The 15731-nt window shown below is 45.9% G+C and overlaps 1 protein-coding gene across 5 annotated transcripts in view; it reads left to right on the top strand.

Moving 5' to 3' along the window:
- The window catches only part of dglucy (D-glutamate cyclase), a 98118-nt gene that overhangs the window by 72294 nt on the left and 10093 nt on the right, over positions 1-15731 (top strand). For all 5 annotated transcript variants that reach the window (XM_038773391.1, XM_038773398.1, XM_038773368.1 and 2 more), the window contains 4 exons: positions 1480-1740; positions 3718-3817; positions 4145-4293; positions 15058-15177. In XM_038773391.1, the coding sequence (XP_038629319.1) occupies positions 1480-1740; positions 3718-3817; positions 4145-4293; positions 15058-15177 (630 nt within the window). The remainder of the gene's footprint in view (positions 1-1479; positions 1741-3717; positions 3818-4144; positions 4294-15057; positions 15178-15731) is intronic.

The following is a 15731-nucleotide window of genomic DNA, read 5'->3' as shown; positions in this document are numbered from 1 at the left end:
CTGCAACTATCTGCTTCATTTATAGATTCCTACAACCACCCACTCTCTCTCTCTCGCGCCATTACCCCATCACCTTAAGAAGATTTTTTAAAAACCTAACACTTGTGATGTTACACTTAGAGGCAGGGACCTGCAAGATACAGCCCAGGGATTCCCATATGCGCCATCCAGTCAGCGCTAAGTATGGTCACATGAAGTGGGCATGCTTGCTGTACAAGCATTGTGAAATGAACCCTCCCACCAATGACCAATGATCCAAGAGTGTTGCACACCAACCAGGGAGCAGACGTGGGCAGAAACTGAAATATTATAGCCAGCTAGTTGACATTTCCCTATGCTTCATGAATTATGGATAGATCTCTGTTGGGTTTTTTTCTCTGTTGATTTTTCTAACCCAATAGTTTCAGCAATCTATATGGTAATGAAGTGACCATCCAAATTTGAGTGAATGAAAAGTGTATTTTCCTGGCATGACTCTCTGAATAGATTCCTAATTGATGATTTAGTTTGTATAGGGAGTAGCAGCCCTGCTGTACCTCATTCAGTGTCCATTTCTCATGTATGGATTCATCAACTGACTCTTCATCCAGAAATTATGCCATAGACAAAGTCAACCTTGAGCTTGCCCAATATCTACTCATGGGCTTTTCAGCGAAGGAGAGGAGCAGCAAAGCTAATAGGCTGCACAATTTCCAATACCCTCTCCCCAACCCTGAACACATTGAGAACATTGACACTTCACTGATGTCCTAGTTAAGATGTTCCAACTCAATACTCCACTACTCAGGCTCAAAACTACAAGATAACATATTTGGTATACCGCTTTTAAAATAGTCAATCATCCCATTGAACATCATCAGATTAAATTTAATACTAAACACGCAAGGAGATAGCAGGGCAGGTGATCAAAGGCATGGTTATGTTTTAATTAACTTCAAAGGGGAGAGAGTGTAGGATAGATTTACAGGATGGATCCCAGAGCTTAAGCCCTGGGCAGCTGCCACTGGCAGAGTGGTTAAAATTGAGGACATACAATTGGCCAGAATTGGAGAGTCAAAATTGCCCACAGGATTGTTGGACTGGAGGAGATTTCAGAGATGGGGATGACACAACAGACTGTAGCTTTATCTGCTTGGCAACTTGGTGGAGATTCTTTCAAAGGAAATCTATTGGCACGTAAGTGCCTGTCAGAAAATTCTTGTCAGCAGCTGAGTTACTACAAATAAAACCACGGTGGCTGCTTACCCGACTGTTAGTAACACTGATTGATTTGTGTGTAGTTTCCACTGGACCCACAACCTGGACCCAAGTAATCATTGCTGTGAAGAATCTGTCCGGTGCTCACCCGTTATCAACATGCAGTAACAATTGGACCTTGTTCCATTTATTCCGAACTAGTCCAATTGAACTATGCATCTTTGAATGTAATTGAACCAGTTGGAATAAAAATGTTATAATACATGTTTCTGTCCTCGTCAGGCAATCGAGGTATCAAGCATTTATTAATTGAAAACCAGCTGGTGAAAGCCTGTCTGTCACTATCACATGCAAAATCTGTGCTCATAACTACTGGATTTCCAACTCACTTCAATCACCAGCCTCCAGAGGAGACGGATGGTCCTCCAGGAGCGATTGCCATAGCAGCTATGTTGCAGGCCCAGAAGAAAAACGTTGTCATAGTAACAGATCAAAGAGCCTTAGAGATGAACAAAAAGATTATTGAAGAAGCTGTTGAGCAAGGTAATAATTTTTTTCCCTTTGAATAAAGGCTGTTTGATCTGACAACTGAGGACTAAAGGTTTTTGGAGGTGACAAAGATTTTGACAATTAGCTGGAGAGCCCTGCATCGTGTCTTTTAGGGAAGGCCAAGCCATACTGAGGAACTGGATAGAGGCTAAAAAGTCTGCCTCCGCTCCCATCTGCAGTTCCAGTAAGTTCAGTACCCCAAATATGGCCCCCAGGGAAGTGGCTCCAAATCCAATTGCAAGATTGCCGACATGGTGCTGAAAAATGACCCCCAAAATTTCTCCAACTTTACTTCGGACAGGACCAGAACATATGTACATGATTGGCTAAACCTCTCCCACACCAATCGCAAATGTCCTCCACCCCCTCAAACAATTGGCTCATCCTCGACCTCGTCAGTGCGCCCTGTACAGCACCTTTAACTATATTAACCCCAGCCTCACACATGAGGTTGAGGCATTCACTCTCTGCAACACCTCAGATCACATCCCCTCCTCCACTCCCAGCCCCATTTTCTCCTCCTCCCACTTGGCCTTGGCATCCTCCATCGATGCCATATCCTCCTCCAAATTCTTTCCATAAATCGCCAAGATGAACCCCTCCCACTTCAACTCCATCACCAACAACACCCCCTCCAACAACGAGGAGGAGAGGTGTCACCGGAAACATCAGGAAAACCTTCCTTGCAAAGTCCCACACCTGAATATACCTAAAGGCCTCCCCCTGTGGAATCTGAAACTTCTCCGTCAACTCCTCCAGAGTCACAAACTGCCCTTCCAAAACGAAGGCCTTCATTTCCTTCAACCCCCACCCCATCTTGCACTTTCCATCCCGAAAATCTAACAGCCAGTCTCGCTGGCTCAAACACATGGCTGCTGCCGGCAGGACATCAACCCAAGGCCTAAGATTGTTGCCGGATCATGGAGTTGGGAATGTGATGGGATTTACCACTCCAGCTAGATTAAGTGCCACCATCACCAAACTTGCTGAAGAGAGGGTTTTAAATTCCACCTTTGCTGTGGGTTTAATCATAGCATTTCCTTTTTGAATGATAGTGTTATTTTCTTTTTCAATTTCATTTGGCCCAGCATTCTTTTTTTAAACTGTAAAGAACAAAAAAAGGCTTTAAGGAATGGTCTTAGCCGTTTCCTCCTTCCTACTGTCTGTGTTCGTCATCTCCCATCGCCACACATCTCCCCACTTCCTGGCATCCCACATTCTATCCTAAAGGTAGTTACAGAAAAGACCAGCAGTACCTCCAGTACTTAACCCATTCTTCATGCACAAGCCTGGTCAGTCTGAGAGACTTTGCAGACTGTTTCCATCATGGGACATCCACACATAGATGGTTTGTAGGGGAAGTGACTGGACAGCAATCGGGTGTGGCTATGTGTACAGAGGCACCCTTAGCAAGCCTGATGGCTGCTAACCACCCAAAGTTACTTAATGGATGTGAGGTTTGAGTGGTCAGCAACATTGAGACTTTAAAAATGATCTCCTTGGACTGTTTGATTCCCAGATTACTCTAATCTCCGCCTCCACTCATGAAAATTAGATTATTCTATTTGTGTTAACAGGGAGAGCTACTTGACAGATCACACTTAATGGCTTCACCTCAACTCTGGAAAATCTAGTAATTGTCTCCATCATACAGAAGCCATTTAAAACCTTTACCATTGATGGTGCTGAATATTAGAAACATTCAAGATGACATTGGATCATAGAATCCCCTTTAATGTTCACCCGTTCAACTGACCTGTCTATGTTCCTAAATTTTCTGATTGTCTTCCTCATATTCATGCTGGATATCCACACAGGGTCATGGCAACATGTAGAAGAGAAAGACAGGTTAATATTTGGAATGGATTTGTCCATCAGTTCTCACTAGTCTGTCCCTTACTCTCACAGATTCTGACATGCTACCTGTGAGTGTACCAATAGTCACCGTTTTGCCTGTCTTTTTGTCTTTAGGAGTTTTGAAAACTCCCATCCTTGTTGTTAGCTTCCAGGACAATGGTGAAGATTCATCCCTAAAGTTCCTTTGCCGTGATGGAGATCCGCAGTTTCCAAGGTAAACCTTAACTGTAAAGCATGGATTGGGTCAAAATGAAACATTACCCACAGGTAAAGGTAGACATCACTCTACATTTGGACAAGGTCCCTCATGAAAATGAGTGGTCAGTTCCTCAGTATTGGACTAAGATGTCAGCCTAGATTACACTGAAATCACTGGCTTGAATTAGAGGAGAATAAATTCAATAAATCATAAGGGTAGTTCTGTGGAGAACACAGAGGTTGCGCTGGGAAAGTTATGGACCATTGTTGCAATAAGTAACTTACATGTGGGTTCAGTCATTAACAAGTTAAGGAGTAATTTTGCATGATTATCTATGGACAGGTTTGATCATCTCTTAGCAATAGAACGTGCTGGAATGGCTGCAGATGGCAATTACTACAATGCACGGAAAGTGAACATTAAACATTTAGTGGATCCAATTGACAAACTGTTCCTCACAGCACAGAACATCCCTGGAATTTCCACAACAGGTAACTGCAAACTTAGGTCAGGTTGGAAATTTGTCCGTGTTTTGAAATGTATTCTCTCACAGGATGTGGGTGTCATTCGGGGAGGCTGGTACGGGAATTGAACCGTGCTGCTGGCCTGCCTTTGTCTGCTTTCAAAGCCAGTGATTTAGCCTTGTGCTGAATCAGCCCCTTTTGCGATTTTAAAGAATTTAATATCAAAAGATTTATTAACAAGAAGATAAGAAAACTTAAGGATACAAGATTGAAGTTACATATTTAAAACAGTCCCCAAAAGAATACACTTTATCAGATCACGCAAGTAAACACCTTCTTGGCAGACTTTTTTAAACAACAAAATTCCAGTAATATTGCCCAAGGCAAAACTGCTGTTGTCTTTGCAAATACCTGTTGACTTCAAAAACTGTTCCACTTTGTTGTGGAAATCCAAGAAAATTCAGAAACCGGACTGATTTCTGAAAGAAAGACTTTCTTGGATTCTGGACTGCTGCTCCAGATTTCCTACCTCCTTTCTGCATAAAGCTGGTCTCCGGATATCTCTCCAACACAGCCAAGATCAATATCTTAATTTTACTTTTTTTCTTTTCATCTTTGATTCCATTGTCCTCAGCACCTCTTTCAACTCAACCTTCTCCAAAATGTAAAAATCGTATTACCTTCCTTTTGGGTCAAATTAAATTTCATAACCTCTACTTGTTTATTTATGAAACCTTTGTACGTTGTAAAAGTCCCTAACAGCTGGACAGCCACGTCCCGGACTATCTCTTAATGCAAATTTCTAAACCCAACTGACTTGCTTATAATAATAATAATTGTTTATTGTCACAAGTAGGCTTCAATGAAGTTACTGTGAAAAACTCCTAGTCGCCACATTCCAGCACCTGTTCGGGGAGGCCGGAACAGGAATTGAACCCACGCTGCTGGCCTTGTTCTTTATTACAAGCCAGCTGTTTAGCCCACTTTGCTAAACCAGCCCCAGGATGGCCTCTTATTACAAAAGCATGTATTTACTACCTTTACCCCTTTTGTTTTTCAATTTCCCAGACCAGTTGTCACTTTACCCTTTCCTCAGCTTAATTATTTTTTTCTCACACACAGACACACACATGCCACAGACGTCTTTAGAGAATAACACAATGGGCGCGATTCTCGGACCCCACGCCGGGTGGGAGAATCGCGGGAGTGCCGGGCGAATCACCCCACCCCCCCCAAAACGGCGTGTCACGTTTTGTGACAGGCCGCTCGGAGAATCGGATGGGCCGAGCGGCCTGCCGAATCCAACCGGTTCACGCCGGCGCCAACCACACCTGGTCGCTGCCAGCGTGAACATCGCGCGACCGCTGCGTGTGGGGCCTTTGGGGGGCAGAGGTAGGATCGAGCACCAGGGGCGTGCCCAGGAGGGGTCTGGCCCGCGATCGGTGCCCACCGATCGTCGGGCCGGCATCTCTGAAAGACGCACTCTTTTCCCTCCGCCGCCCCGCAAGATCAAGTCGCCATGTCTTGTGGGGCAGCGGAGGGGAAGACGGCAACCGCGCATGCGCGGGTTGGTGCTGGCCAACCTGCGCATGCGCGGGTGACGTCATTTAGGCGCCGCCGGCCGCGTCATTCAGGCGGCGCCACTTTGACGCAAGCGTCAAGGCCTGGCGCCCGAGATTGACGCGCCGCCGCTCCTAGCCCTCTGGGGGGAGGGGAGAATAGGGGGCGAGGAGCGGCCTCCGACACAGGAGTGAAACATTCCGGGTTTCACTCTGGCGTTGGCTCTTTGTCTCCCTTTGGGAGAATCGCGCCAAATATTCGCCAACACAATATATTTTTTTAATCCATCCTCACGAATGTCAAAGGAAACCCCATCACCTCCAGCAAATTCATCTGCACTTGATGACCTGCATCCGAGAACACTCTAAAAGAGGTTTAGTAGATGACTGGTTGTGATCTTCAAAATTCCTTAACTTTAGAGGTGACTTAATAGAGGCATACAAAATGATCAGAGGGTTAGATAGGGTGGACAGCGAGAGCCTTCTCCCGCGGATGGAGGTGGCTAGCACGAGGGGACATAGCCTTAAATTGAGGGGTAATAGATATAGGACAGAGGTCAGAGGTGGGTTTTTTACGCAAAGAGTGGTGAGGCCGTGGAATGCCCTACCTGCAACAGTAGTGAACACGCCAACATTGAGGGCATTTAAAAATTTATTGGATAAGCATATGGATGATAAGGGCATAGTGTAGGTTAGATGGCCTTTAGATTTTTTCCATGTCGGTGCAACATCGAGGGCCGAAGGGCCTGTACTGCGCTGTATCGTTCTATGTTCTATGTTCTATGTTCTATGTTTAGAACTGTCCCAGTGGATTGGCAGATAGAGCGGGTGTAATACTGCAATTTTAGGAAATAGAAAGAGAGAAAATCGGGAACTACAAGTCAGTTAGTTGATATCCATCAGAAGGAAAATGTTGAATCCATCATTAGAAAATACGCGATTAGAAAATCATAATACGAGTAGGCAGAGTCTGCAGAGTTTATGAAAGGAAAATCACGATTTACGATTCCATTAGAGATTTTTAAATATGTAACTAACAGGGTAGATAAAGAGGAGCCAATGGATGTAGTCTATCTGGATTTCAAAAAGGCAGCCGATGGAGAACCACCTGAAAGTTCTTAAAGGCTTGTTGGGTTGAGATTAATGTATTGGCACGGATAGAGAATTGGTTCAAGGACAGAATATAGAGAGTAGGAATGAGCAGGTCTCCACAAGTAAGGAAAGACATACCTGCCTAAATTTACCTGATTCCTTTCTGAGTTGAGAGAGAGTTGTTATAAGGAGAGATTAAGCAGAATGGGTCACTACTCTTTGGAGTTTAGAAGAATGAGAAGATGTCATTGAAAGATTCTGACATGGCTTGACAGGGAAGATGCTGTAATGTTGATTCTTGTAACTGGAGAGTCTAGGGTGCATAGCCTCAAAATAAGGGATCAGCCATCCAGGACTGAGATAAATAGACACTTCTTCCTTCAGCAGCTCATGAGCCTTTCAAATTATCAATCACAGAAGGCTGTGGATACTTAGTTGTTGAATGTATTCAAGGCTGAGATTAGGAGATCTTTGGGACATGGGAACAGGGCAGCAGTGGAATTGAGGTTGAAGGTCAGCCATTATCTTATTATATGATGGAACAGGTTCATGTAACCATAGGAGCTACTTCTGAACCAATTTCTTATGTTCTTGTACACCTCCAAGTTATTCTGACTTGGATATTTATCACTGTTATTATGATCCCAGACCAGATCCCAACAGTGCCTAGGATACTGGACAGAAACCCAAATATTTTATTTTAATTTTGTAAAACTGTGAGGAAAGGATGCTTTGCTCCAGAAGTGATTGCACAAAGAAATAGGGACATGATACATTAAAATAAACTTTATTATGAACACAGCATTAAAATCTTAAAACCACACCAGAAAATAGTTTTCAAATACCCCTTAAACGATGCTACTGAATGCAATGAATACAATACACTTAATTGCTAATCTTTGTTTCCACGAAAGCAACAAGAAAATAAGCCATCTCAGCTCTCAATCCATCGTAAATACAAACGGGACAAAGGAATGCTTGCTTTACAGAGATATTCTTTGAGAAAGAGATATTTTGACACTGCTTCATAGAAAAGATCTGTCAGAAATTCTTACTCTTTGTCTTAAACAGTTGTTTTAATTGGCTTGTTTCAGCTCCTCCTTGTCCTCTGACATGTCTGCACTGCTTTAAATTTATTATTATTAAATTAATCTATTTTAACTAACTTACAGTGAGAACAGACTGTCTTACTTGAAGTCTCAGCTTCAGCCACATCATAAGTGAACTGAAAATGCTTTCTCAAGCATTAGCTCTTTAGCTTCTCCCAGCAATGGCATCATCTCATCAAACTGAAAACTAATTAACTTCCCAGGGAATCCCCTTATTCAAAACAAAACAGCACTAGCCCAAGCTTTTTACAATGGTTAATTGTACCTCTGTCTCCTAAAAGCGTTGTTGTCTTTGGAGTTTAGGAGAATGAGAGGATGTAATTCAAAGATTCTGACATGGCTTGACAGGGAAGATGCTATAATATTGATTTCTGTGACCGGAGAATCTTTTAAAACATGACATCAGCCGTCAAACACACTCTCAACCCAGGCTTTTAACCCTTACTTCACTAAATACCTATAATACAATACATCCAAAATTCCTACATTCATCACGCTATTCCTTCATAATTTCTAAATGCTGGTATACAGCTGATGTTCTGCTAACAGCCTTAGACCTTGGTTAAGAAGGGAGGGGATACCAGTGGGCTGTCATTCCAAATTGCTATGCAGGAATCTGTGCAGTGTATTACGTGTCTGTCATTCTTATCCCAATTTGCATCAAGTTCCATCTGTGCTCACTAACCTATACTGGCTGCCAGCCTAGTGGCACTTCAATTTAAAAATTCTAATTTTTGTACCCATGGAATCATAGAAAATAGGACTAGGAGGCAGCCATTTGGCCCTTCAAGCCTGCTCTGCCATTCAGTATGATCATGGCTGATCATCCAACTTAGTAACCTGTTCCTGCTTTCCCCCATATTCTTTGACCCCTTTCGCCCCAGGAGATATATATAACAATGTTTTCTCTGGTAGTGAATTCTAGAGGCTCGCCACTCTCTTGGTGAAGAGATTTCTCCTCATCTCAGTCCTAAATGGTTTACCCATATCCTTAGACGGTGACCTCTGGTTCTGGACTCTCTCGCCATCAGGAACATCCTTCCTGCATCTAGGCACATGCTTCTTGCATCTAATCCCAGTATAGCCTATCTCTGCAACCTCCTCACTCCACCATTGGCATCTGTTCCTTCAGCAACACAGGCCCTAACCTCTGGCTCACTAAACTCTCCAACTCTCTTTGAGGTTCCTTACAAACCTTGATCTGTGTGAAGACTTCCTACTTAGTTCTGTGTCAAACATTTTGTGTTCTGTTTTTTTAAAAATGTATTTTATTACAAACATGTATCAAAATAGGTTATAGCAAATAAACACCCCGGGAAACATACATCCCAACAATCAACTATACAGTCTCTGTACACATTTTCTCCATTGTTCTTCCTCCACTCCATGGGCTCCGGCTTCTCTGAAACCCCAAATATCGCCACCAAAGGGTCCCGGTCCACCTCCTGCTCCATTACCCTGGCTAAGACCGCGAACACTCCCGCCCAGAACCTTTCCAATTTTTCGCAACCCCAAAACATTTGCGTGTGACTCGCTGGCCCCTGCACACACCTCTCACACTCATCTGCTACCTCCTGAAAGAACCCACTCATTCTCACCCGAGTCATATGCACCGTGTGCACCACCTTCAACTGTGTCAGGCTCATACTAGCACAAGAGGAGGCCCCGTTTACCCTTCGCAGTGCCTCACTCCATACTCGCCAATTGATCTCCCCTCCCTACTCTGCTTCTCATTTCTTCTTGATCTTCACAACCTGCTCACCGCCATGCTCCCCCAGCCACTTGTATATATCCCCAATTCTTCCCTCCCTTCCACATCCGGTAGCAGCAGTCGCTCCAGAAGGGTGTAACCCGGCAACCGAGGAAACCCCTCCTTTCATGCAAAGTCGCTAACCTGCAGATACCTGAATTCACTCCCTGTCGGCAGCTCTACCCTCTCCCTTAGCTCCTCCAGCTGGCGAACCCTTCCTCCAAATTCAAATCCCTCACCTTGACCAACCCCACTTCCCTCACCTCCAGTATACACTATCCATCCCCCCGGCTCAAACCCATGATTCTTGCACAGCGGCGTTAACACCGACATCCCTTCCACCCTAAAATGCCTCCTCAGCTGATTCCATATCTTCACCATGGACTGCACCACCGGGCTCCCCGAATACCTACTCAGCCATTGGCAATGCTGCCATCACCATAGCCCTCAAACTAGACCCCTTACAAGATCCCTCCTCCATCCTAACCCACTCTACCCCTTCTCCTTCCCACCACTGCCGCACCTTGTCCACATTCGCCACCCAATAATAATGAAGCAAGTTCGGCAACGCCAACCCCCCCATCCCCCACCCGCTGCCTCTGCCTTGGTAGTAGGATCCTCCCCACCCTCGGCACCTTCCCCGAAAAAAGGCCTTCTTTCCGAAAAAAGGCCTTTGGTATAAAGATCAGGAGGGCCTGAAAGATAAACAAGAACCTTTGCAGAATATCCATTTTCACCACTTGGACACATCCAGTCAATGTTAAGTGCAGTGTATCCCACCTCCTAAGATCCTCCCTGGCCTCCTCCACCAGCTTCGTTAGGTTCCACTTGTGGAGCCTCGTCCAGTCCCTCGCTACCTGAATCCCTAAATACCTAAACCTATCCACCGTAAATGGCATTCCCCCCCAGCTCATTCACTGGGTTTTCCCCTAGATTCAGTTTGTGCCCCGAGAACCCTCCAAACCTCTCCAGCAGGCCCATAATACTTCCCATACTCTCCAAGGGATCCGAAACATACAGCTACAGGTCGTCGACATAGAACGACACCCGATGCTCCCTCTGTCCCCTCATATTCCGCCGATCCCCTGGGAAACATAGCCAACAGCTCTACGGCCAATGCAAACAGCAATGGCGATAGCGGGCATCCCTGCCTCATACTCCTGTGTAAGTCAAAGCTTCGTGAGCTCATATAATTCGTTTTCACCCTCATCCTTGGTGCCACATACAGCAATTGCACCCATGCCACAAATCTCAGCCCAAACCCAAACCTTCCCAAAATCTCGATCAAGTACCGCCACTCCACCCGATCAAATGCCTTCTCTGCATCCATGGACACCACCACCTCCGGTACCAGAGCCCCCGACAGATTCATCACCATATTCAACAGCCGTCCTACATTACTCGCGAGCTGCCTGCCCTTCACAAAGCCTGTTTGATCTTCTGCAACCACCCCCGGGACACAGTCCTCCATCCCCCGCCAACAACTTCACCAATACTTTCACATCCATGTTCAATAGTGATATGGATCTATACGACCCACATCCCACAGCGTCCTTTCCTTTTTTTGGGATTAGTGTGATTACTGCCTGCAACATCGTCTCCAGCAACTCCCCCTTCTCCAGTGCTTCATTAAACGCCCCCAACTGATGTGGTGCCAGGTCTGTCGCGAATTCCTTATAAAATTCCGCTTGGTACCCATCCGGCCCCGGGGCCTTCCCCGACTTCATACCCCTGATACTATCCAGCACCTCCCTCAGCCCCAGGGGCTCCTCCGCCTTCCTCTTTGCTTCCTCCACCTGGGGAAATCCCAGCTCATCCAGAAACCGCCTCATGTCCCCCTCCTCTCCCCCAAGGTCCGCCTCGTAAAGTTCCTGGAGATACGCCTTAAACGCCTCGTTTATCTTCCCTGACTCCGACACAACATCCCCAGCCTCAGTCCGTACCTTCATTATTTCCCTGGATGCAACTTGCTTCAGCAGCTGGTGCACCGGCATGCGGCTCGCCTTCTTCCTATACTCATATTTCACCCCTCTTGCCCTACGCAGTTGCCCTACCGCCCTCCCCATTGTCAACCTGTCAAACTGCCCCTGCAACTTTACCTCCTCGCCAATCACTCCATGGTGGACATCCTCGAATATTCCCTGTCCACCTCCATCATCTCGCTCACTAGACGGTCATGTTCCTCCCTCCTTTCCCTATCCGCACGAACCTTAAACAAAATAATTTCCCCGCGGACCCCTGCCTTCAATGCTTCCAAAAAATGGCCGCCGACTCCCTTCCATTCTAATTCAACTCCACATACTCCTTAATCACTGCCCGCACCTTATCACAAAAACCTCCATCCACCAACAGCCCCGGGTCAAACCTCTACTCTGGCCTCTGATCTCATCCCGTTCGAAACCAAATCTCCAGCCAGTGGGGCGCATGGTCCGTGATAACTATCCCCACATACTGTGCACTCTCCACCCCAACCAAAATCTCCCAACTCACTACAAAGTAATCAATTCTCAAATATCCCTTATGGACGTGTGAAAAGAAGGAATGCTCCCATCCCACTGGGTGCTGAAAATGCCACATCATCCCAATTTGGGGCATACACATTTACCACCACCACCGGTGCCCCTTCCAATACCCCACTCACAATCACGTATCTCCTATCCAGCTCCCTCACCTCCTTCACGCTCACAAATACCATTTTTTTGCTCATTAAAATCGCCACTCCCCTCGATTTCAAATTGACCCTGGGTGAAAAACCTGCCCGATCCACCCCTTCCTTAACCTAACCTGGTCTTTCACATGGAGGTGCATCTCCTGCAGAAAACCACCCCCGCTTTAAAGTTCTTGAGGTGCGCGAGCACCCGTGACCTTTTAACTGGCCTATTCAGTCCCCAGATGTTCCACATTACCATCCTAATCCCCACATCCATCCCCACATAAACTCTTCACTTCTGCAACCTCTTACAATCGCAACATTAAACAGCAACCCCCCCAAAAAATGAAAATCCCCAATCCCTACCCCCACTTCAAACATGCTCCCAACCATGAAAAAGTGGCAACACCTCAGTTCCCCAGCATTGTCTCCTCAGTTCTCCCCCAGTTTATACTCCTTAATGAATTCTTCGGCCTCAAAATAATACCCCCGGTCTCCGAATGTCACCCATAATTCCACCAGGTAGACCACCCGAAACCTTATCTGCTGCCGTTACAGCACCGCCTTGGCCTTGTTGAAGCCTGCCCATCTCTTTTCCAACTCCGCTCCGAAGTCCTGATAAACTCGGATGCTATTCCCCTCCCAGTCGCAGGTACGCTTCTCCCTGGCCCATCGCAGAATGTTCTCTTTCTCCATAAATTTGTGGAGTCTCACGATCACTGCCCGCGGCAGCTCCCCAGCTCCAGGCTTCTGCCTCAGGAACCTATGCGCTTGGTCCACTTCAGGGCCATTATCTAGCACCCCTTCTACCACCAGCCCCACCAGCATCTTCGAGATGTAGCTCGTGGTACTCGCACTCCTTCAGGCAAGCCCACTATTTGCAGGTTCTGCATTTTCAAGGCATTCTTCTGTTCCTGCACCTTTGCCCTCAATATTTTACCCCGATCCCTAGGAGCCCCACCTCCGCCTCCAGAGCCACCACGATCTCTATGGTCCGAGATCATTCCTTTGATCTCCCGAATCTGCGACCCCTGCACCTCTAAACACCTCTCCACCCATTCCAAAGAACACATCAGGGGTGCCACAGCTCCTTCGATGGCCTTGGAACGATCCTCATGCATTTCCTTCCTCTGTCGGCAGAATTTGTCTTCAATAAACGCCATCAGCTCCTCTAACTGGGCCTTCCCCCACCTGCATACTTCCAGTGGCTGCTGCAGCAAAGGCTCCCTCCAACTTTTCAGCCAACTATCTCACTGATTTATGCCGGGTCTGATAGTCAGCAGACATACCACTCCTGGGGGAAACTGCTCCTTCAACATTCACCATCGCCTTTTCATCAAGATTTCACCCAGTATCGGGTGAAAAGAGCTCTTTTCTGTGCCTTTTAGCAGGAGCTGCCCTGTGTGTGACCACTCAATCCATGGTCCCAACTGGAATTTAACATTTTGTGTTCGGGTTATGCTCCTGTAAAGTGCCAGTGGATGTTTTACTACATTGAAAACATGAAAATGAAAATTGCTTATTGTCACGAGTAGGCTTCAATGAAGTTACTATGAAAAGCCCCTAGTTGCCACATTCTGGCGCCTGTTCGGGGAGGCTGTTACGGGAATTGAACCGTGCTGCTGGCCTGCCTTGGTCTGCTTTCAAAGCCAGCGATTTAGCCCAGTGTGCTAAACCAGCCCCTAAACATGACATAAATGCAAGTATTGGTGAGAATTTGGCAGAGATGCCACTCCTGAGATGCTGCTGCTTGTCCACGCTCACCCTTCACAAATGGTCTCTTTAGAACATAGTGCAGAAGGAGGCCATTTGGCCATCGAGTCTACACCGACCCAATTAAACCCTCACGTCCAACCTATCCCCATAACACAATAACCCCTCCTAACCTTTTTGGACACTAAGGGCAATTTATCATGGCCAATCCAGCTAAGCTGCACATCTTTGGACTGTGGGAGGAAACCGGAGCACCCGGAAGAAACCCACGCAAACACGGGGAGAACATGCAGACTCCGCACAGACAGTGACCCAGCAGGGAATCAAACCTAGGACCCTGGCACTGTGAAGCCACAGTGCTAGCCACTTGTGCTACCCCAATGGAAACAGTTCCCGATTTCCGCTTGCTTGTTTCTACTCTCCCTTAAATATTTCTGGGTCAGTCCCATAGAAGAGTCTGTGTCAATTCTGAGGAAATTATCGACCCATAGAATTCCACTGGCTTTCCCTTGAGATGCTAATCATTTCATGACATTGTTTCAAATTATTATTTCAGTTATTTATTATTTATCCCCAATTTTCTAATACTAAGTCTCCTTGATGATGATAATCATAATTATTCAGTCTAAAATTTTAGAAAATGTTAGGAAGTATTTGAAATACAAAATATCTCCCAAAACCTTCTGAAGAATACATTTTTTCTGTAATATTGTGGGAGAGCAAATGTACAAAATTAGGAGCAGAGGGGTATACAGGATTGGAAGAGATCATTTGACCTGCCATATAGCAGTTCCATGTCTCTTACCCCTCAGTCCCTTCCTCTGCAATTATCTTGAATTGGTCTATGAATATCTGCCTCCCAATAAACACCCATGGGTTTGTTTGCCACAGGGTTCAGTTTGTCTCTTTGTTCTCTAGGTATTGGCGATGGAGGGAATGAACTTGGAATGGGAAAGGTGAAAGAGACCGTCAGAAAATACATTCACAATGGGGACCTGATAGCTTGTGACGTTGAAGCAGATTTTACAGTCATTGCAGGTGGGTTTATTGGGATTTGCAACAATAAGCTGGAGACGCAGAGGTTGGTTTTAAAAATGCAATTTTCAGCTTTTTAAATTTGATGATTTCAAAGTCACCTTTGGCCAGTTATTTCACCAGTAACCTGGAAACAGTGGCGGCACTAATCTAGACACTGTTCTCAAGCTTGTGGGAGAGGAAGGATGCACATTACAATGCTCATGCTGCTTGTTTTACTACTCTGAGCTATGATGTGGAGATGCCGCCGTTGGACTGGGGCGAGCGCAGTTAGAAGTCTTACAACACCAGGTTAAAGTCCAACAGGTTTGTTTCGAAACACTAGCTTTCGGAGCACAGCTCCTTCCTCAGGTGAATGATGAGGTGGGTTCCAGAAACATATATATATATATGTCAAAGATGCAAGACGATACTTTGAATGCGAGTCTTTGATGGTAATTAAGTCTACAGGTCCAGATGGAGCAACTGGAGAGAGGGATAATCACAGGTTAAAGAGGTGTGAATTGTCTCAAGTCAGGACAGTTGGTAGGATTTTGAAAGCCCAGGCCAGATGGTGG

Source organism: Scyliorhinus canicula, chromosome 2 (assembly GCF_902713615.1).
Source record: "Scyliorhinus canicula chromosome 2, sScyCan1.1, whole genome shotgun sequence".
In the NCBI taxonomy this organism is placed as follows: domain Eukaryota; kingdom Metazoa; phylum Chordata; class Chondrichthyes; order Carcharhiniformes; family Scyliorhinidae; genus Scyliorhinus; species Scyliorhinus canicula.
The sequence above is the reverse complement of the archived record's forward strand: the minus strand, read 5'-3'. Positions and strand labels throughout refer to the sequence as shown.